This window comes from Schistocerca nitens, chromosome 8 (assembly GCF_023898315.1).
Source record: "Schistocerca nitens isolate TAMUIC-IGC-003100 chromosome 8, iqSchNite1.1, whole genome shotgun sequence".
NCBI lineage: Eukaryota > Metazoa > Arthropoda > Insecta > Orthoptera > Acrididae > Schistocerca > Schistocerca nitens.
In genome coordinates this window covers 611,007,453-611,031,921 of record NC_064621.1, presented here as the reverse complement: position 1 = coordinate 611,031,921, position 24,469 = coordinate 611,007,453, and the positions used below count along the sequence as shown (strand labels likewise).

The window sequence follows — 24,469 nt, the reverse complement described above, 5'->3', positions numbered from 1 at the left end:
TCAAGTACATCATTTATTGCAGTGAATGCTTGTTGCCGGCCGCGGTGGTCTCGCGGTTCTAGGCGCGCAGTCCGGAACAGTGGGACTGCTACGGTCGCAGGTTCGAATCCTGCCTCGGGCATGGATGTGTGTGATGTCCTTAGGTTAGTTAGGTTTAAGTGGTTCTAAGTTCTAGGGGACTGATGACCTCAGAAGTTAAGTCCCGTAGTGCTCAGAGCCATTTTTTGAATGCTTGTTTACGCTGGCTATTAATTTTGTAAGTCATTTAATTACAGCCATGTCGCGGGCAGTAGGCACACGGGTTCACCTATCACCTGGCATAAACTGTTTGTAAGTCGTCTTCGTTCGAAATATCCGATTGCATTCAAATTAAACGATGACTAACTACCTCAACTGCCGACAAGTGTTGTTGATATACCTCGATGTGGACAGCTGAAAATGTGTGCCCCGACCGGGATTCGTACCCGGGATCTCCTGCTTACATGGCAGACGCTCTATCCATCTGAGCCACCGAGGACACAGATGAATAGCGCGACTGCAGGGACTTATCCCTTGCACGCCTGCCGTGAGACTCACACTCCCAACTGTCCACAATTCTACATATGTAATGTACCTTATAGACATTTGCCCATTCACTCATTACTCGCGCACGCTTTGGCGAGTCCCGTAAGAGTTTGGGCAACCTGTGCGCATTCGCACAGACGAAGGTCAATGGCTGGTTAGCCTATAACTATAGATACGAAGACAGTAACTTGTTCTCGAAAGAACAGTTACTGTTGATGACCGTGCAGCTATTTCCTGGAATAAATGTCGGTCAGGGTACACATTTTCAGCTGTCCACATCGAGGTATATCAACAACACCTGTCGGCAGCTGAGGTTGTCAGCTAGTCAAATGGTTAAAATGGCTCTGAGCACTAAGGGACTCAACTGCTGTGGTCATAAGTCCCCTAGAACTACTTAAACCTAACTAACCTAAGGACATCACACACATCCATGCCCGAGGCAGGATTCGAACCTGTGAGCGTAGCGGTCGCACGGTTCCGGACTGCGCGCCTAGAACCGCGAGACCACCGCGGCCGGCGTCAGTTAGTCATCATTTATTCCAGGGAATAGCTGCACGGTCATAAACAGTAACTGTTCTTTCGAGAACAAGTTACTGTCTTCGTATATATACAAATTAAACGAGTTGTAATTCTTCGATGATAGGATGAGGAGCGAACGAGATTGTGAATTATGTTCAGATAAGACGAACGGTAAACGAATAAAACATACGCGCTTCTCGTGAACATGTGGAAGATATTTTATTTGTTTATGGAATTGTAGGAGAACATGAACATCCAGTCTCAAGATAAGTAGAGGTCCACTCTAGCTAGTATAATTTTCTTGTAACCAACCCCTTGCATCATAATCTTGGAGGGTAATTAATACTTTCTTTCGATACATTTCACTCGAAGAAAACGTAGGACCAGAATTCTGCATGTCATGTGCAGAAAACTTCTCACGGTCCTCAGCACAAATTACATTCAGTATCATCAGTATGTGCATAATCTCTGTCGGGGCGACCCTGTCGATTTCCTTCATGAATTCTGCTTTTGTGAAGACTGCTGTGTTGCACCCCAGTTTCTTCAGCCAAGCCACGAAATTCTCATAGTAAGCATCTGTCAGTTCATCTACACTGTTTCTAATCAGATCGTGTTGTAGGCTAGTATACAGGAAAAATACGAGGTCTCTTACAGGTGAAGAGTAGGTCAGAGTCTGGAAGTCAAAAAATTTAACGTCCGTTGGCTTCTCACTGTCCTCGTATCGGAAAACCATGTTGTTAACCCACAAATCATTGTGTGATAGCGAAGCAAATGGTTCCACAACTTCTGCCCAAAGTTTTTCGAAGTCGCTCATGTGTTCGCAAGCAATTTTCACTTTATCACAGTACGGAGCGACCTCTGGAAAACGGCTGATGTGTTCCACTATAGCGTCGATGATACGCTTCCCTTCATCTGGCGGTATGCTGTCGAATTTACACTTGCCTTCGATAACGTCTTTAAATACTTGTGGTTTGAGGAGCCTGAGAGCGACAGCTGACGCTTGGAACTGGGCGATCTTCCTGACCAGCATCCTGGCGTGCGGAAGGTCGAGTCCGGTCATCTGGTCTGCCATCCGGTAGCCGCTGGAGGCCAGGTTCTCCAGCAGGAGCACCGCGTTGTCATCGGCCGCCACCGAGTCGTCGCCGGCACTGTTTACCTGCGATCCGTAATACCGCGGCAACGGGTCGCACACCTCCTCTTCCGGAACGCCCCTCTCACGCTGCAACTTAATTAGTTCGACGTTTATGGAGCGGTACGCGTTTATTTCTTTTAAAAATGTCGTCGCGCTACCGAAAACTTTTTTCTGCATTTCCGTTGGAGGCATGAATTTGCCGACAAGGTCCAGCGTTTCACCATCTCGCAGAAGCAGCTGAACACTCAGTAGGGTGCTTCCGTAATTCTGGCCGACCTTCGTCAGACGTTTCACAGATAAAGTTCGCACGGTGCCTTGTGGCAGGCCGAGCAGGTGATCAAACTTCGCAGGGGTCACAGCCTCCGTCCACGGAATGTCCTCCATCGGAAACCTGAAATAATACATGAAAATGTTTACCTTCGTGATTTTGACAGAATTTCAGAGGAAATACATTCTTCAACATACTTTATAAAAATTTATCAAGTTTTTTTCTATTTTTGTTTTCGTGGCTATTTCACTCCCTTCGCCCCACTGTGGTGGTAAACAGGTTGTCAGCAGCAGCACTTAGTTTTGCTCTTCGGCCAGTGTGGGTTAAAGTACGTAAAAGTGTTTTACGAAAATATTAATAATATCTTAAATCACATATGGTTTATTGTTGATGTGGTAGCCATCAGTCCAGGAATACAATAGGTGTGCATATACTCATGAAACACAACGGCTGTAGTTTCGTTCCGCGTTTAGCCGTTTGCAGTACCGACACAGGTTGGCTGTAGCTTTTAAGCCAGTCGTCCATATTGCTGCCTCTGCAGCTGCTGAAAAGGATGCTGCCTGCTTTAGGAGCCACTGTTAGGTTGGCTACTCTGCTGATACCCCTCCGATGCTGTTAAAATATCAAAGACCTTCTTTGAATTTTTCTTGTTAAGCTGACGCTGACTCTTGTACAAGTACGATTTGTGATGGCAAGCCGCGCGGGTTTAGCCGAGCGGTCTTAGGCGCTGCAGTCATGGACTGTGCGGCTGGTCCCGGCGGAGGTTCGAGTCCTCCCTAGGGCATGGGTGTGTGTGTTTGTCCTTAGGATAATTTAGGTTAAGTAGTGTGTAAGCTTAGGGACTGATGACCTTAGCAGTTAAGTCCCATAAGATTTCACACACATTTGAACATTTCTTTTGTAATGGCAAAGCGGATGGAGGAGGACGACAGCAGTAAAATCAGACGAGGACAGGGGATACTGCAAACAAACTGATAAGGGCTGCATGAATTGTCGCATATTGGAGACCGATACGGAAATGTTGGAAAAAGTTATACAGGTTGAGTCTTTCACAGAAGAAAGCTACCAGCCACTACTGACAACGCTGTTTATTTACGCAAAAAGCGCCGCAACAGGTCTCGAACCGACAGCTTTATCTTCACATGGCTGTCCATATCAAAATGCACATTTTTTGGAGTTTACTTAAGTTTGTGGCTCTTTATTGCCCCTTGCGGGGAAGGATTCTTGGGAAGGTGCTGCCGTACGGTAAAAAGCGATGTTAGAAACGATCTATTTAAACGTAACTATCCTTCATAGCGATCGGACATATTGTAAAAAAAATTTAAGACTTTGTAGTCCCAGTTATATTTACGTAGGTCAAAAATCCCACGTTATTCTGCTGGATTGTTGTTGGCTTGCATTCATGAAATACTGTAGAGAGCGTGCAGTACTTACGTGATTTGTATACAACCACATTGCGTAAAACACCACATACTGCCAGCAAAAAGTTTTTGCCACATGGGAAATGCACACAAAGATGGAGATATCGCAGGTAAAACAGTGCCAAGTAATTCTCTCTCAGGGATATTACGATATAAACATTCATTTGACAGTAGCAAATTAACAAGGAATAAATGTTTCATTATATGCATTTAACATTCAATGAACATTAATTACAAACAAAGTCAACAGATGTAGCAACCAGTTTGTTAGAAGTGTTACTTACAAGATAGTATGTCAATATTCAGATATACACAGGGAACAAGCTAAGAGATGAAAAATTAGTAAACATTACGACAGTAAAATTATGTTAACATATAATGGCAAGTGGACAGTATAAATTAATTTAACAGTTGTATTAATGTGTGTCTGAACATTCGGCTATATTTTAATGTTGCCTCTATATTCGATTACTTACTGCATGTTGTTATAAAAAAGGTTTAACGTTTATCTATGTTTTGAATTGGAAAGCATGTGAGTGAAACTTTACACAAATGCCTCTGTGTATCACAGTACTTACATATAGTTAGCTATCATTTCGTAAGAACTGGTACTACACCTGTTGATTTTATTTGTAATTAATGCTCCTTGAATCTCAAATGAACATAATTGTATTTTATTTATTCTTTGTAAATTTTCTGCTGTAAAATCAATGAATGTATTGTAATATCTCTGAATGAGAATTTTTTGACGCTGTTGTATTCGTGATATCGCCATATTCACATTAATTTTCCAAGTGACAAAAGAGTTTTGGTGTGTGTGTGTGTGTGTGTGTGTGTGTGTGTGTGGTACTTTACGCAACTGATTATATACAAATCGTATAAGTGCCGCAGATACTCTACAGTATTTCGTGAGTACAAGCCAACGTTCCAACAAAATAACGCGGGATTTTCGACGTAAGTAAAATATAACTACAACTTCTCAGTCTTACATATATGTTTACTTCAATCGCTGTAGTGGATAATTACTTTTAAAAAGGTCGCTTCTAAATGTGCTTTTGTACTGTATGACGCCACCGTCCCAAAAATCTTTCACCACAATGTGAAATAAAGAGCTGTCTGAAGAAAAAAACCTGTCGGTTCGAAACTGGCCACGGCGGTATTTTAGTCAGGTAAATGAGAACGCACAAAAAATGCAATGTAAAAAATGTCTCGGAGTGTGGCACACGGCGCCGCCGCCGTAGCCTCTTCCTTCTGCCGGGGCCAGGGTGGCAGCCGGGGCGAGGAGGTGGCGCGGTGGCCGCAGTAGTACTGGGACCTGCGTTAGCGGAGACTGGCCACCGCGCCACCTCCTCGCGCCGGCTGTCACCCTTGCCCCGGCAGCAGCAGGACGCTGACGTGGAGCGCGCAGATTAGATTAACCCATTTAAGTACCAGTGTCCTATTTTGAGAACAGAGCTTTATAAATACACAATAAATTATTAATTTGCAACTATTACAGTTCTACGTCATTTGTTGATGCTTTTTATAACAAATGTATGCTTACAGGAAATTAAAAGCAATAAATTGTTGTTGGTTGGTTGGTTGTTTGGGGGAAGAGACCAAACAGCGAGGTTATCGGTCTCATAGGGTTAGGGAAGGATGGGGAAGGAAGTCGGCCGTGCCCTTTCAAAGGAACCATCCCGGCATTTGCCTGGAGCGATTTAGGGAAATCACGGAAAACCTAAATCAGGATGGCCGGACGCGGGATTGAACCGTCGTCCTTCCGAATGCGAGTCCAGTGCGCTAACCACTGCGCCACCTCGCTCGGTAAAAGCAATAAATCCTACCAGTAATTGATTATTGAATACTAAGGCACACTTTTCGTTATTACAGGTATTCACTTTATCGACAATTTAGTAATATTTGAAATATGTGGCAAAGATCTTGTTGCGATTATTTATAGTCAACACAGTGTCTTTTAAACTACTTTCATTGTTAGCTCAGAGCTATATTCATTGTTTTCCATTGGTATAAAATTTGGTGTACTCGAAATAGGACACTGGGACTTGGTGTTAACATTTCAGTTATTTGTACTGCTGCACGTTAGAATATGAAACTCTGCTAATGCTGATGTATTTTCTTTTTATAACGTGGTAATTTTACCAGATTTTGTTGCTGAGGTAAGTAACGACCCTTCCTATATATATATAGTTACTTTGAAATTTACAGTGTATTATGTAAGTAAATTAATGAATTTGTTACCCATTAGTAAATAATACAGTTCCAGATGGACAGTTTATCCGAGGCAAGCCTATTAGATTTGGCTATAAGTTGTTGTCTCTTTGTGGAGCAAGTGGCTACTGTTTCAAATTTGATATATACTGTGGAAAGGATCCAGAAGATACTGCAAGGGATGACCTACTATTGGGATCAAGAGTAGTCCTAAACATGTTGGACTGCATTGAAAAACCCGAGAATCATTGTGTGTACTTTGACAATTTCTTCACTAGCAGAGATCTTCTGATGCATCTGAGAAATTTGGGTTTTCGAGCAACTGAGAATGTCAGAGAGAATCGAGTCGGTGACTGTCCACTACTGAGCAGCAACGAACTGAAAAAGACAGTTCGAGGAAACTATGACTACCAGTTCGACAAGAATGGTGAAGTCTTATTTGTTCGATGGCACAACAACAGATGCGTTACAATTGGTACCTATTTTGACCAAGTTGAAACCTTTGGGAGCAGCTACGCGGTACAGTAAAACACGCAAGTAAGAAGACACAAGTGCAACAATCTGCCGTTTTGAAGTCGTATAACGTGTACATGGGAGGTGTTGACCACCATGGCTGGTTAGTTGGAAAATATGCGACGGTAATCAGAGGGAAAAAATGGTACTGGGTCCTATTACACGTTTGCTGGAAATGGCCCTCGTAAATGCCTGACTCTTCTACAGACTAGTACATGGGAAAAATGCACAGGATTTACTGGATTTCAGACGTGCTGTTACAGTTACATACCTGAAATTGGACACTGGAAGACCGAATATTGGACGTCCAATGGAATACCCATCAAGTCAGTTGAGAGTGATACCAGACATCAGGTTTGATGGAATTGGTCATATGAGTGACAAAAGAAGCACGCAAAGAAGATGTGTAAGAACTAAATGCAACGGGAAACCAAGAACATATTGTGTTAAATGCCGTGTAACACTGTGTGTGAAGTGTTTTGTACAAGAAATAAGCAGTTAAGATCTGAATACAGTTTAGTATGGTATACAATACTGTTAGATACCAGTGTCCTACTTTGAGGACGGCCATTATATCAGCGTTTATAAATATTCTTTGGCTATTTTTGTACTTATTGTGGTTGATACACTATGTACATTATAATTAAGGAATAAAAAAATTAATTTGGGACTTAATGGGTTAAAATCGTTTTCTATTACTGGACATCATCACACCTTTTCGTGCAAATTTGGCAATGTTCCTACCTTTTTCAAGTATCTGTAAGAGAACTTTTCAGCTTTCTCAGCTTTGTATCCCAGTGGCAGACTGCACCTGCAAAAATTTAACGCACAGCAACCAACCTATTTATCAGTTTTAAATGACGAAAAGAAGAAATAATCTTTCCGTTCATAACTAAAGGAAAGTGTAGATTGCTTATTTTAACTTTGCCACACCCACTGAGACGTCTTCGTGGACCTTGGGATGGAGTTACCCTCTGTCGTAATACCACTTCATCTAATGTGTGGAACCACAACTCCAGGGCATCACAGTTGGCAACGGAATGGCAAGTTCCTTCCTGCCTGACGCTGAAATCAGTCAGGAGGGGTCTGGCAAACCCAATGGTGCATGTCCACTGAGCCCTGCCTCCAGCGACTCTGGACTTCGAGCGCCCTCTGCCGTCGTAGTACAGGGTGTACATAAAATCCGGGAACACTTTCAATTGCAACAAATTCGTTACGACAGGTTGCTTGTGCCCGGCAAAGAGAAGCGGACGTCCCAGTGTGAGTGAAGTGAATGTGGAGCGCATACGAGAGACATTCATGAGGATATTCCTATTTGAACATGTTGCAGCAGTGGCAGATGCCTCAAATGGAGTCGGACTCTCCGTTCACCTTTCAGCAGGTTGGGGCTCCATGCCATTTTCATCGCGAAGTTCGTGGGTACCTGAACACGGAGCTGCCACACTGGACTCGCATTCGGGAGGACGACGGTTCAATCCCGCGTCCGGCCATCCTGATTTAAGTTTTCCGTGATTTCCCTGAATCGCTCCATGCAAATGCCGGGATGGTTGCTTTGAAAGGGCACGGCCGACTTCCTTCCCCTTCCTTCCCTTATCCGATGAGACCGATGACCTCGCTGTCTGGTCTCCTGCCCCCAGAAACAACCCAACAACAAACGGAGCTGCCGCATCGATGGATCGGCCATGCTACAGAAGGGGACAGCTGTTTCATGAAATGGCCTCCCCGATCACCAGATCTCACTCCGTGTGACTTTTTTCTGTGAGGACACATTAAAGATATGGTGTATGCGCCGCCTCTAGGACGTGAAGTAACATAGCTCCGGGAGAGAATACGGGAAGCGACTTCCACAGTCGACGATGCCATGCTGGGACGGGTACGGCAAGAATTCGATTACCGTATTGATGTCTGCCGCATATCGAATGTTTGTAAAAAGAACTTTCAGAGTTTTTCTTCAAAATGCAATATGTATGACATATGTACGTGTTTAGCTCTTGTGCAATAAATAATTGAAAGTGTTCCCGGACCTTGTGTACACATTGTATACAGGGTGTTACAAAAAGGTACGGCCAAACTTTCAGGAAACATTCCTCACACACAAAGAAAGAAAATATGTTACGTGGACATGTGTCCGGAAACGGTTACTTTCCATGTTAGAGCTCATTTTATTACTCCTCTTCAAATCACATTAATCATGGAATGGAAACACACAGCAACAGAACGTACCAGCGTGACTTCAAACACCTTGTTACAGGAAATGTTCAAAATGTCCTCCGTTAGCGAGGATACATGCATCCACCCTCCGTCGCATGGAATCCCTGATGCGCTGATGCAGCCCTGGAGAATGGCGTATTGTATCACAGCCGTCCACAATTCGAGCACGAAGAGTCTCTACATTTGGTACCGGGGTTGCGTAGACAAGAGCTTTCAAATGCCCCCATAAATGAAAGTCAAGAGGGTTGAGGTTAGGAGAGCGTGGAGGCCACGGAATTGGTCCGCCTCTACCAATCCATCGGTCACCGAATCTGTTGTTGAGAAGCGTACGAACACTTGGACTGAAATGTGCAGGCGCTCCATCGTGCATGAACCACATGTTGTGTCGTACTTGTAAAGGCACATGTTCTAGCAGCACAGGTACAGTATCCCGTATGAAATCATGATAACGTGCTACATTGAGCGTAGGTGGAAGAACATGGGGCCCAATCAAGACATCACCAACAATGCGTGCCCAATCGTTCACAGAAAATCTGTGTTGATGACGTGATTGCACAATTGCGTGCGATTCTCGTCAGCCCACACATGTTGATTGTGAAAATTTACAATTTCACCACGTTGGAATGAAGCCTCATCCGTAAAGAGAACATTTGCACTGAAATGAGGATTGACACATTGTCGGATGAACCATTCGCAGAAGTGTACCCATGGAGGCCAATCAGCTGCTGATAGTGCGTGCACACGCTGTGCATGGTACGGAAACAACTGGTTCTCCCGTAGTACTCTCCATACAGTGACGTGGTCAACGTTACCTTGTACAGCAGCAACTTCTTAGACGCTGACATTAGGGTTATCGTCAACTGCACGAAGAATTGCCTCGTCCATTGCAGGTGTCCTCGTCGTTCTAGGTCTTCCCCAGTCGCGAGTCATAGGCTGGAATGTTCCGTGCTCCCTAACACGCCGATCAATTGCTTCGAACGTCTTCCTGTCGGGACACCTTCGATCTGGAAATCTGTCTCGATACAAACGTACCGCGCCACGGTTGTTGCCCCGTGCAAATCCATACATCAAATGGGCATCTGCTAACTCCGCATTTGTAAACATTGCACTGACTGCAAAAACACGTTCGTGATGAACACTAACCTGTTGATGCTACGTACTGATGTGCTTGATGCTAGTACTGTAGAGCAATGAGTCCATGTCAACACAAGCACCGAAGTTAACATTACCTTCCTTCAATTGGGCCAACTGGGCGGTGAATCGTGGAAGTACAGTACATACTGACGAAACTAAAATGAGCTCTAACATGGAAAGTAAGCGTTTCCGGACACATGTCCACATAACATTTTTTCTTTCTTTGTGTGTGGGGAATGTTTCCTGAAAGTTTGGCCGTACCTTTTTGTAACACCCTGTATATAGGACAGCCTGTGGCAGCCGCTCTGCGGACTTGCGCGTGGAGCCTCATCGCTACGACACTGGGAACAGCAGACCTCACTCTAGTTGACATTGTGATAGCTGGACTCTGTTTCTTGCTGTATTATTTCTAATGAAAATACAAGGTAAGTAGATCTCCTGTTTGTTGTGTTATCTCGTTCGCTAACCATTGCTGTTCTTGTCCAGCTCTTCTACGGCAAAAGTTGCCACATCGCTCTTTAGCTCACCTCTCCTTATTGTTGTGTACAAAGTCATACATGACAAAATGAAAGTACTACAGGCTGGTTTCACTCAGAATAACTGGGTGACTCAGTCAAGTAAACAACTAAACAGTGGTATCAGTTGAATGAACGAAATGAATACATGCTTCAGCTGACAGAAAAACTAATGATTGGTTTCACTTGAAAAGAAAAAATGAATAACTGAGTCAGCATGCAAAACACCACCGGATTGTGTGACTGTTTTCATTCTGTTGCTCCCAGAGGTTGGTTTCGCGCAAAAGGAGATGAATGAATAACAATCCAGCTGAAACGCAAAACTATTGTTTCCATTCAGTTGCTTCCATAGATTGTTTCACTCAAGTGAATGAATGAATAATTCAAGCGAAATGTAAAGCTACAACTGAATGAATTTGTGTTTTTATTTGGTTGTCCTCATCACAAATCCCTGGATAAAGCACCTCTGTCTTCGATATTCATAACGGCGCGCAGTTGAATATGAAAGGAAAGGAAGTTGGAGTTTGACGTCTCATTGACGGCAAAGTCGTTAAAGACGCAATACTAGCTTGGAATGTGCCGAGATGGGGAAGAGAATGTGAGTGTGTGTTCAGCCTGAGGGCTGCCACTCCAGTGAGACACTTCACGTTATGCATAATGTGCAGGCTGCAACGTTACTGTTGTCCGAACATCGATATGTTCATACGCACCTAGCAATAGCATCGGTGAGTTGCGAGAATATATAAGACGACGTATTTGGCCACAAGAATAGTTGTATTTTGCCCTGCGTTTAGCACTGCAGGCATATAAGAGTCGGTCGGTCCAGTCGTTGGCGAGCTGTTGTAGTGACTGTACGAGTCAGTCACAAGCTTTTGACTTTGAGATAATTCGCTAGGCTAGGATAAGAAAGTTGGTTGTGTGAAGCAATTGAAAGATTAACTAAAATGCTAATAAAGTAGCTCAGTTGAGAGCTATCGCATACGGTATTCAGTGAAGTTTGATTGTAGTAAAAAGAACTGATAGTAAAAGGTTACTCTGAAGCGGAGACGTCGTGTAAGACAATGAAATCTATTTTTCAAATCGTACTGTCATCATGCTTTTTAGTTGGTTGGTTGGTTGATTAGGGGGAGGGGACCAAACAGCGAGGTCATCGGTCACATCGGATTTTTTTTTTTTTTCAGCCGGCACGGTAACTCAGCGTGTTCGGTCAGAGGGTTAGCAGCCCTCTGTAATAAAAAAACTGAGTTAATCGATCAACAACGAACTTTAATGGATGTCTTACGAACAAAATGAGATTTAAACAAAAAAAAATAAAATAAAAGATTAGGGAAGAACGGGGAAGGAAATCGGCCATGCCCTTTCAGAGGAACCATACCGGTATTTGCCTGGAGTGATTTAGGGAAATCACGAAAAACCTGAATCACGATGGCCGGACGCGGGTTTGAACCGTCGTCTTCCTAAATGCAAGTCAAGTGTGCTAACCACTGCGCCACCTCGCTCCATCCTGCTTTAATACAAGAGAACAAACAGCAATACAATGGCAGGAACGTTATAAGGTATATTCTTTAAATGTCAGAAGTCTCATTTAAGAGTACGTCCCTGGACTGTGTTTATTCCTCCGCGTGCGTTTCTGGTTGAGATCACAAAATGATGGAGGTTATGCCAAAAAAAAAGCGCACCAGATGGCAATATCCCAGCACTTCATTCGTAATGGAAACTGCAAGTATCTGTGTTAGAAAATCCCTTATGGCATCTTTTAAAAAAATCTATACGTTTGTGCTTCTGTTGTTATTCATGTTGTCATCAGTCTGAAGACTGGTTTGGTTCAGTTCTCCACGCTAGTCCATCTTGTACAGGTCTTTTCATATGTATCTACAAACTGCTGCGTTCTACACCTATTTAAACTGGTTAACCGTGCTTAAGCCTTGATCTCGCTCAACATGTTTTACCCTCCACATTCATACCCTCTTTACGTTTCTCGTCGCTAGGTATTTTTCTGCCCAAACAGCCAAGTTTGTCTACTATTGTCAGTGTCTCATTTCCCAATCTAACTCCCTGAGCATAGCCCAACTTAATTCGACTACTCTCCAGCTTTTTTTTCTTTTCTTTGGGGGGGGGGGGGAAGCGTTCACCTTATAACATTTCCAGGCAGAGCCCATTCAGGTTCAGTGTAACCGCTCTTGCATGCACTTTTATCAGAAGCAGTACCGTACAAGCAAATGTTATGCAAGGAAAGTTTTGGACTGGATCTACTTCAACAATCGATTAGATAGCAAATGAGCCAAATTTAAATAAGTGGTTGGTCTCAACGTTCAGTAAAGACCGCTGTAGATCTGTTCTGGGAAAGACAGTCGAAGCACATGGGAGCTACGCTTTTCTTTGATGAAATGCTTTCTCTCTCCCCCGTGACCTAGTTGGAATGCAAGGAGAGCCAGATTTTGACTGCCCACATTGCTCTTCCTGAGTATGAGCTTGTTTTAAGGCACTCTGGTATTTTATAACTGAATAGCATGACTTACGTATTTCCTTAGGACTGTTCCACATAATCGACAACCCTGCAGAATTAGAAATACTATTTCTTATGTGACGGTCTTCTGAGAGACCTCAGTGACGAAGTGTATTGTTACTGCAGCACAGTGAATAGACTGTCCTTTGGCATCAGTGTGATGTAACTCGTACTTAAATGAATAGTCGGAAACCAAACGGAATGTAAACATTAAGAAAATGAACAGAAAATGCCAAAAGCTGTTCGCATTTTAACGAAATAAAAGTCGTTCAACGTTTGTGCCTGGTTGCTGTTATCTGAGTCGACTTTCTTTTTATATTTACATCAACATAAACTGCTACTCCAAGATTAACTGCAGAGTCTATGGCGGACGGTACACCGTCCTTGTTCAATGCGCGAACTGAGCAAGGGTAAATTCGTTGTTCATGTGCCTCTGTACGCCGCTAATCTCTCTTACGTCAGTCTCTCGGTTCCTACTCGAAACGTACAGTCGCACAGTCTTGTTCGAATACAGGTTATCTGAAGTTACCCAACAGGGTTTCACGACAACTACGTCGTCTTCCTTCCGAGGATTCTGAATCAATTTCCCCGACTGTAACACTCTGGTATGGGCTATACGACCTGTTACGATGCTAGCAGTGGGTTATCAAATTCGTTCGACTTCTGTAGTCATGTCTATTCGATAAGAACTACAAATACTGGAATCTGGCACCGTTTCCAGTGACTTGGTTGTCTGCGGGACGTTAAATCACAGTCTACCTTCCTTCCTTTCCTTCAGTTTGCTCCAACAGTTTATCGTGTGTCGCTGGGGCAACGAAGCGTACAAACGCAACAGAATAAAAGATAGGCAAATTCCGTGATGTAGGTATTTAACCCCATCCACAACGATATAATTTTGCAGGTGCACACAGTGTTGTATAGGGATACTGTCTGCAAAATACATTTCGAATAGAGTTGTTAGTAAAGAAGTACTAAATTAAAACGTCACATCTGATGCTGAAGTTTTGAGGAGGGGCATGAGGAGATTAGTGTTCAGTACCCCGTCGACAACCAGGTCATTAGAGACGGAGCATGAGCTCGGAATGGGGAAGGACGGAGAAGGAAATCGGTCGTCCCCTTTCACAGGAACCATACTCTGCCTTAAGCGATTCAGGGAACTCACAGAAAACCTAAATCTGGATGACCGGAAGCGGGTTTAACCATCGTCTTCCCGAGTGCGAGTCTAGTGTGCTAACCACTGCGCCACCTCGCTTGTTGCTAAACTTTTACTGCAGTATCGGAGAAAATGAGAAAATGTAGTAAGTGATAAACTTTTTTCTTTCGTTATTGTGTCAGCGAGAAAATTTTTTGTTGGAGGTTGTTAATTGCTCTGTCTCTCTAAACTAGATGAATATAGTCTGGATGATTTGTGCACTGTGAGTCACGCTGCGTCAAGATACACTCATTTTCTAAGTTTAGTATTTGACTTAATGTTTGTAGTTGACGCTGCCGTTTACCGTCTAATAAAGTCATCAGATGATCAAAACCAATTGCAAAATGACTTAGGCATCATATCTGAATTATACAAAAAATGGAAAATTACTCTAAATAACGAAAAGTGTGAGATCATCCACATGAGTACTAAAAGGAATCCGTTAAATTTCGGTCACACGGTAAATCAGACAAATCTAAAGGCCGTCAGCTCAATTAAATAGCTAGGAACTACAATTACAAGCAACCTAAATTGGAACAATCACATACCATAGATAATGTTTTGTGAAGACTAATCAAACACTGCGTTTCATTGGCAGAACACTTAGAGGATGAACCAAGTCAGCTAAAGACACAACCTACACTAGATTTGTATGTCCTCGTCCGGACTATTCATAGAAGTGCAGATCGTTTTATATTATCGCGAAATTGGTGCTTCACGTACATGATACGTGAGTTGAGATGGTAATCATTGAAACAAAGGCGTTTTTCGTTGTGGCGAGATATTTTCACGAAATTTCAATCTCCAACGTTGTCCTCCGAATGCGAAATATTTTGTTGACACCCGCCTACATAGGGAGAAATGACCACTGTAATAAAGTAAGAGAACTCAGAATTCGCACTGAAAGATTTAAGTGATCGTTTTTGCTGTGCGCTGTTAGAGAGTCGAACGGCAGAGAAATAGTGGGAAGGTGTTTCGATGAACTCTCTGCCAAGCACTTAAGTGTGAATTGCGAAGTAATCATGAAGATGTAAATATAGATTGAGTTAAGGTTTGAACTTGAGTTGTGCCTCTTGAAGAGTCGATTTGACAGCATGTTAAATATTTAAATTCGGTCAGTAAGTATACGAAACATTAAAAATCAATTTTTTGTTGCCCCAGGAAGCTGTTAGGTAGGCAACCTGCAACTAGTACTGCTCACAGTGGAACATACTTGCTTTTTATAATATAGGTACGGACATGATATGCACCAAAATCCTCGTCGGAATCGTGCCCATTAACTAATGTAGCTTTCCTGAATATGTCTTGCAGCTTGACAAAGTACATTAAATTTGACAACGAGCATTAAATGTGGCGCGAACGTTACGATTAGTCAACGCTACAAATTAATCTGTTAGCAAAACCTTTAATTAGCATTCACATTCGGTGGCCTCACCATCTCACAACCAACTTTACAACAGTGAACCTCACCTACATCTCAGACTACACTCGTGGTCAGTCTGTCACCAGAACCAAGATTTCACACACTAGACACTCCTGTTTTCAAGGACGGGCGCCCGATAGATGCACAGACGAGGGGAATTCGGTAAGCAGTGCAACTAGGGTTGCCATACGTAGCGGATTTCGCGGACTGTCCGCGATTTTATGCTCGAAGACGGGTGTCCTGGACGAAGAGGAAAATGTCAGCGAAAAAAGTGGCTAGTAACTAAAAAAAAATTTTACGTAAGTTTTGCCACTGGTCGCCGATCAAGTGTTTCATAACTCCTGCAAACTAGACGATAGCCGTTGAAACCTGTGCTGATACTCCGTGCCGCTTCAGAATCGCTCGGATGTCATGGCATTTTATCAGACAGTTACAGATTATCTGATAAAATGGAGCAAGCCTTTATCCGAACATGAACATTTTGAATGGATACTGTTGACGGCTTTACCTGATTGGGAAAAAGTTGAATGTACCTGAAGTGGGTGCAAGAAAACACCACTTGCAAAGTGGGTGAGAGATTGCTGTTTGACCAGGCAGTGAAACTGAAATGTTTTCTTACACAGGAAGATAACCAGAATTTGGAGATGATGCCTCATAAAAAGTGGGTTAAAGTTTTTGAGGATTGTGTTTCTAAAGGGCAATATTCAGAACTGCTTGCTATTGTGCACTACTATTTCTCCATTCCAGGGCATAATGCCAATGTGGAGAGCGTGTTTTCCCTAGTGAATGCACAATGGACAGAAGGAAAAAACAGGCTAGCTTTAACATCAGTCAATGCAATGCTCCAAATCCAATATAACATGAAAAACACAAATCGCACAGATTTTCACAGACTGATTCAGAACTGGAGCGAGTTTCTTTCTTCTGTCCAGGGCTCAGAGAAATAGGACTGGTTTCAAGCATAAAGCGAAAGATATATATCAATTGTAGCAGCATGATTGTGTACATGTTAATAATTTGTGTCCAGTGCTTTAATTATAAAGTTATTTAATGTCAATTGCAATTAATTTTCTTCATCAGTGACCACTCCTTTATAGACACAATTAATGCTTGGATTAATTTTCCTTGTTAATTACAACTTCTTTGTTGACAGAATTACTATTTGAATTATGGTAATTATGAAGATTTGGCTGACGTGCAGAAAGAAGGACATTGTGTGATTCCAGGTTCCAACCACATCTTCATAATTACCACTGTAAAGTAGTGATGAAGATTCAACTGAAATGCAAACCAATGGTCACTTGCACAACATATCGGTCCGTGTTTCAACCACATCTTTATAATCACCGAATTTTGTCCTTCATTTTCGTCCTTGGATTATGGCAACCCTAAGTGCAACACATTTTTCTTTTCTGAAAGTAGGTTGGTTTTACTCAGGATTCCAACACATCATATTATTTCTCACTCTTTTGACTACAAAACCATATTTTCAACATAATCTCCGTTCAGTGGAATGGCCTTACGCCACCTTGCTGGTAGCCCGCACTTTACCACTCTACTGGTCGACGTCAGAGCCAACGTCTTGCTGCACCAATAACCTCCCCATCATGCGCGTACTGCTTCACGTCGAGTCCATCCTTCATTGGGCCCAAAAATTGTCACGACCAGTCTCGTAAAACGCGCTTTTTATGGTCTTTGAGTATCCCAACTGGTGAACGAGTGCGTCAGCAACAGGGTCGTTCAGGTGTGTAGCGAGGTGATCGACTGTGATCCATCGATCACGTCGAACGAGAGTGGCCGCACGTTCCAACACTGCAGGAGTCACAGCTGTCTGCGGCCGGCAGCAGCCTGCGGGAGATCAGCCGCCTCGCCCAACGACTCACCGTGCTTTTGTTCACTGCCAGTTCTGCAAGCGCCTATGAATATCTGCCACGCTCTGGTTTTGCGGTAAAAGAAGCTCAATGATAGCTCTCTGCTTGGAACGCGCTTCCGCTACAGACGACATTTTAAAGTTTACTTGCAGCGCCGCCACCAATCAGAACTTCACGGAACTGTAGGGGCTGAAGCGAGAATATTCCACAATGTCGCACAAGAAATTACCCAAGTTTTCAACTGATTCTGGCCGAGAAAAAAAAGTGTTGCATTACTTACTCAGCGCCCCTTGCATTCATTAATTTCCCTATGGCGGTAACAAAGCTGTGGAACACGTTTTGTGCTCATGCATATTCTTTTTGGAGAAAGAAAATCGCCTTACTGGGAAGCATGGATTCGCAAACGGAGATCTTGTGCAGTCGGATCTCTCCGTTCGTCCCTGAGTGCCAAAGGGTAGTGGGCAACGGCTGCCTGACGGAGGCGGTGTTACTTCATTTCCGGGAAGCACTCGGTACAGATCCGCACTGTTGCCGAAGGAACTAAATGCGAGTTTACCGAAATTCATACCAGGTTTACCACTGGATTCTAGACTTCCTAGCAGGTGGGACTTAAGTCTTCCTAAACCGGACTAAATTTTCGAATGTAAAAGTAACTTTAGAGTATTCTAAGGGGCATCACTATTTACAATATACGTATCTTATAAAGTGTACTGGTTCCCAAACTATCTCCTTTACCAGAGCCCTTGTTACGTTAGAATTTTTCCGCGACACCCTAAGCTGAAACAATGGACTATTTGATGCACGTGTTTTAAATTATCAAACGGTTAACTAAACATATTTTTCATTAATAATAACGAATAGAATGGTTGACCTTGTTACTCGCTGTACAATCTTTCTGGCAGCAGAGAAAACACAGCTCCGTAGAAATAGCTTGTGTCAAATGGAATCAACGTTCGTTGCGCTTTACCACTGAGCAGCGCATATTCACCTCTTATTGGCGCAGAAAATTAGTCAAATTCCATGTTGTCAACTTTTGTTTTCAATGAATAAGAATTCCGTCTTCTAAGGAACTAAATTGAGATGGAACATTGCCTCTAAACGAGGCTCGAAGCCAAGCGAATTTGTCCAGTATTACCCGCTTCAAAATATTCCGGTGAGTTGTGACAGCTGATCATCAAAAAGAACTTTTGTAGTGGAAGACTGATCAACTTTACTGGTGATTCCAAACTCGTGAAGTTGGGAAAACACTCAGCTATACTGTCTCATCTACATTAATATTTATCCATAATAAAGTTGTGTGTTTTCCGAAATATGGAATCTTCTATGTCAATTTTAAAATGTGAGTGTTGCGTTCTTTCAGAGAGAGATCCTGCAAATTTAAAATTTCAAAGACACCACCACACTCATAACTGCAATCAGGTCTTCGAAGAAGTACTCGGGATACAGTTTAGAATTTACGACGTCCAGGAGCATATGGCCCAGTATGCCAGTATCGTTTATTTTTTAGAGATACGTATATGCCCTGAAGATGGCATAATGGAATACCGAAACTGGTAATAAAAATAAAATAAAATAACATCTCAACTGCACGGCTGTTGGCGAATTTCATTGTTAAATCATACAATTCTGTTTTGTTCTGTCATTACAGGTTATCCGTCATGAGCTACTGCAATCTAATGAGAAAGAATTACAGCAGACGTGTTTCGCTTTATTTATAAAGCATCTTCCGTGGTTATTCTGTAAATTGGATACGTACGTTTGTATATTTTTGGTTGTTTTATCACTAGGGGTAAGATAGATACTGCCTACAGGAGAATTAAAGATGCCTTTGGAGAAAAGAGAACGACTTGTATGAATGTCAAGAGCTCAGATGGAAACCCAGTTCTAAGCAAAGAAGGGAAAGCAGAAAGATGGAAGGAGTATATAGAGGGTCTATCCAAGGGCGATGTACTTGAGGACAATATTATGCAAATGGAAGAGGATGTAGATGAAGATGAAATGGGAGATACGATACTGCGTGAAGAGTTTGACAGAGCACTGAAAGACCTCTGTCGAAACAAAGCCCCGGGAGTAGACAACATTCCATTAGAACTACTGACAGCCTTGGCAGAGCCAGTCCAGACAAAACTCTACCATCTGGTGAGCAAGATGTATGAGACAGGCGAAATACCGTCAGACTTCAAGAAGAATATAATAATTCCAATCCCAAAGAAAGCAGGTGCTGACAGATGTGAAAATTACCGAACTATCAGTTTAGTAAGTCACAGCTGCAAAATACTAACGCGAATTCTTTACAGACGAATGGAAGAACTGGTAGGAGCGGACCTCGGGGAAGATCAGTTTGAATTACGTAGTAATAGTGGAACATGTGAGGCAATACCGACGATAAGACTCGCCTTAGAAGAAAGATTAAGGAAAGGCAAACCTACGTTCTTAGCATTTGTAGACTTAGAGAAAGCTTTTGACGATTTTGACTGGAATACTCTCTTTCAAATTCTAAAGGTGGCAGGGGGCGAAAGGCTATTTACAATTTGTACAGAAACCAGATGGCAGTTATAACAGTCGAGGGGCATGAAAGAGAAGCAGTGGTTTGGAAGGGAGTGAGACAGGGTTGTAGCCTCTCTCCGATGTTATTCAATCTGCATATTGAGCAAGCAGTAAAGGAAACAAAAGAAAAATTCGGAGTAGGTATTAAAATCCATGGAGAAGAAATAAAAACTTTGAGGTTCGCCGATGACATTGTAATTCTGTCAGAGACAGCAAAGGACTTGGAAGAGCAGCTGAACGGAATGGACAGTGTCTTGAAAGAAGGGTATAAGATTAACATCAACAAAGACAAAACGAGGATAATGGAATGTAGTCGAATTAAGTCTGGTGATGCTGAGGGAATTAGATTAGGAAATGAGACGCTGAAAGTAGTAAAGGAGTTTTGCTATTTGGTGAGGAAAATAACTGATGATGGTCGAAGTAGATAAGATATAAAATGTGTACTGGCAAGGGTAAGGAAAGCGTTTCTGAAGAAGAGAAATTTGTTAACATCGAGTATAGATTTAAGTGTCAGGAAGTCGTTTCTGAAAGTATTTGTATGGAGGGTAGCCATGTATGGAAGTGAAACATGGACGATGAATAGTTTGGACAAGAAGGGAATAGAAGCTTTCGAAATGTGGTGCTACAGAAAAATACTGAAGATTAGATGGGTAGATCACATAACTAATGAGGAGGTATTGAATCGGATTGGGAAGAAGAGGAGTTTGTGGCACAACTTGACTAGAAGAAGGGATCGGTTGGTATGACATGTTCGGAGGCATCAAGGGATCACCAATTTAGTATTGTAGGGCAGCGTGGAGGGTAAAAATCGTAAAGGGAGACCAAGAGATGAATACACTAAGCAGATTCAGAAGGATGTAGGTTGCAGTAGGTACTGGGAGATGAAGAAGCTTGCACAGGATAGAGTAGTATGAAGAACTGCATCAAACCAGTCTCAGGACTGAAGACCACAACAACAACAATGTTAAAAACAGCGTTTTCTTTATAAAGTTGGTCTGCAAGTTACTTACGGTATTTGTTTGTGTATCCTACTCCTTTCCTCTATGCTAGCAGCGGTTGGTGTCGAAAGGCTTTATTTCACATCTGCACTTGGCGGTTTTTGGCGTTCTGTAGTATTTTCTCCGCTGCACTATTTACAATTCACTTTCTTGAACTGTTTCTCATTCTGCACTGTCTGTTCGTTTGTTTTCGTTCACGTTGTGAGTGTCAAACGATTTGTGTGTGTTTTGTGTGTGTGTGTGTGTGTGTGAGAGAGAGAGAGAGAGAGAGAGAGAGAGAGAGAGAGAGAGAGAGTGAGTGAGATTGTCTCGTATGTAGGTAGAGTTGTGAGATGAGTTGGGGTGTTTTTTTTTTTTTTCATTAGGGAGGGCACGCAAACAAAGGTATTAATTCTGTTTTTATTTGTGAGGCACTCCAGCCCGTCAAATGAAAATGCTTAGTAACTGTACAAAAATCGGTTTTCCCCATTTTCAGTGGCAGTTGACACTCTGGCCAATTCATACGGCTGCCAACAATGAACTGTACATTGCACATTACTGAAATTCTTTGTACGATACTTGGAGCAATCAAAGTTACCAACCATGAAGGCGCAACAAAAAGTTCTATTCTTTCATGGGTATTTGTAGACTTATCAAACCACCGTCGTATGTATATTTCAGGCTACTGACGACGCCTTTGAAATAACAAAGGTGAAGCGCTTATGAAATGAAAAATTCGTTTTATTTAATTATAATCAGGCAACCATAAGTCATAACTATCAACATAATATAAGCTATTGTTTTTAATTAATGGAGAGATACATTGTTGTTCATTTACACTAATGGCAATAATTCACTGAAAACTGTAACAGACCCAAATACCTAGCAGTAACCGTTCGAAGCAACCCAAAGAGGAGCGAACACTAGTTACAAGCGGTGCAGATACCGGGCTGAGAATCATTGCAGGAATCCTAAGAAATATAATTCATCCACGAAAGAATTGGCTTACAATACACTCCACAGATTTATTTTCAGGACTGCTCATCAGTGTGATAGGTGGGATTAATAGAAAAAAAAGTGAAGAAGTAACGAAATGCAGCACGTTCCGTTAAACATTCCTTCAACAAGAGCGACAGCATCGTGCAGATGCCTATCAAACTCCATTGGCAGACATTACAAGAGAATGGGTTTACCGTTAAAATTCCGAGACCATACGTTCCGAGAAAGGATAGGCACCGTATTACTTCCTCCGATATGTACACTACTGGCCATTAAAATTGCTACACCAAGAAGAAATGCACATGATAAACGGGGTATTCATTGGACAAATATATTATACTAGAACTGACATGTGATTACATTTTCACGCAATTTGGGTGCATGGATCCTGAGAAATCAGTACCCGTAATAACGGCCTTGATACGCCTGGGCATTCAGTCAAACACAGCTTGGATGGCGTGTACAGGTACAGCTGCCCATGCAGCTTCAACACGATACCACAGTTCATCAAGAGTAGTGACTGGCGTGTTGTGACGAGCCAGGTGCTCGGCCACCACTGACCAGACGTTTTCAATTGGTGAGAGATCTGGAGAATGTGCTGGCCAGGGCAGCACTCGAACATTTTCTGTATCCAGAAATGACCGTACAGGACTTGCAACATGCGGTCGTGCATTTTGCTGCTGAAATGTAGGGTTTCGCAGGTATCGAATGAAGGGTAGAGTCACGGGTCGTAACACATCTGAAATGTAACGTTCACTGTTCAAAGTGCAGTCAATGCGAACAAGGAGTGACCGAGACGTGTAACCAATGGCACCCCATACCATCACGCCGGGTCATACGCCAGTATGGCGATGACGAATACACGCTTCCAATGTGCGTTCACCGCGATGTCGCCAAACACGGACGCAACCATCATGATGCTGTAAACAGAACCTGGATTTATCCGAAAAAATGACGTTTTACCATTCGTAAACCCAGGTTCGTCGTTGAGTACACCATCGCAGGCGTTCCTGTCTGTGATGCAGCGTCAAGGGTAACCTCAGCCATGGTCTCCGAGCTGATAAGCCATACTGCTGCAAACGTCGTCGAAGTGTTCGTGCAGATGGTTGTTGTCTTGCAAACGTCCCCATCTGTTGACTCAGGGATCGAGACGTGGCTGCACGATCCGTTACAGCCATGCGGATAAGACGCCTGTCGACTCGACTGCTAGTGATACGAGGCCGTTGGGATCCAGCACGGCGTTCCGTATTACCGTCCTGAACCCAGAGATTCCATATTCTGCTAACAGTCATTGGATCTCGACCAACGCGAGCAGTAATGTCGCGATACGATAAACCGCAATCGCGGTAGGCTACAATCCAACCTTTAACAAAGTCGGAAACGTAATGGTACGCATCTCTCCTCCTTACACGAGGCATCACAATAGTGTTTCACCAGGCAACGCCGGTCAACTGCTGTTTGTGTATAAGAAATCGGTTGGAAACTTTCCTCATATCAGCACGTTGTAGGTGTCGCCACCGGCGCCAACCTTGTGTGAATGCTCTGAAAAGCTAATCATTTGCATATCACAGCACCTTCTTCCTGTCGGTAAATTTCGCGTCTGTAGCACGTCATCTTCGTGGTGTAGCAATTTTAATGGCCAGTAGTGTGTATGTCGCGAAATGACCGTGATGGGAAAATCAAGGTAATGAGAAGTCATTTTTAGGTGTGCCGACAAGAGTTCTTGTCACACACCATTCGTTTATGGAACAGGAAAGGCGGGAAATGAAACTTACTCCACAGGTACTCCTCCCCCACGAAACACAGTAAAGTCGTTCGTAGACGTAGATGTAGAAGTAAGCAAGAGCTAATATTGACGCCAACAGTACCTCTTTTCGTTTGGTTAGGAACGTACCTTTTTCAATGCCTTGGGAGAATAGTGCAGTCGGCAGCGGTTGCTATGGCTGACTGAGGGCTTCTGCCGGCCAAACTCAGGCTGGAGGGCTCGCTATCTGGCTCCGACGAAGACACGAGTTGACAGCCAGAGCCTATTGTTGCGTAACCTGACATAAACCTCTCCTAAAACAGGCAGCGGACGTCACATGTTGGTTCATACAGTCCGCTCAGCAGCACCAAATAAAGAGGCTGATACAGTCGTCTTCGCACTGCTCTGTAAACAATGCAGTGGTACGATTTATGTTTTAAATAAAGATAATTCTCATTTATTGTTCAGTCTCAGTTGCACATTTTTAATTAGATTACATGTTTCGATCACTGTGAGTTATCTTCACATCTAAGTAGTTGCGTCAGCAACCCGTCTTGTCTGCTCGGAATCACGTGTCACAGTACTGTACCCTGATATGTGTTTCTGAGAAGACAACACGGGTTGCTGACACAACTACTTAGATGTGAAGATGGTCCAGAGTGATCTAAACATGAAATCTAATTTTTAAAAATGTGCAACTGAGACAGAATAATAAATGAGAA

At 42.9% G+C, this 24,469-nt stretch overlaps 1 protein-coding gene across 2 annotated transcripts; it reads right to left on the bottom strand.

The window, feature by feature from the left end:
• Positions 1–1,364: 1,364 nt before the first annotated feature.
• On the bottom strand, positions 1,365–23,967 carry LOC126199181 (uncharacterized). Of its 2 annotated transcripts, XM_049935955.1 has the most exons (3): positions 23,898–23,924; positions 7,373–7,439; positions 1,365–2,606 (listed from the first exon to the last, which is right to left on the bottom strand). In XM_049935955.1, the coding sequence occupies exon 3, from the start codon at positions 2,597–2,599 to the stop codon at positions 1,367–1,369; it is 1,233 nt and encodes a 410-aa protein (XP_049791912.1). In that variant the 5' UTR covers positions 2,600–2,606; positions 7,373–7,439; positions 23,898–23,924; the 3' UTR covers positions 1,365–1,366. The 2 variants fall into 2 exon arrangements, with proteins under 2 accessions (XP_049791912.1, XP_049791910.1); XM_049935953.1 differs by lacking the exon at positions 7,373–7,439 and having other exon boundaries at positions 23,898–23,967.
• Positions 23,968–24,469: the final 502 nt, after the last annotated feature.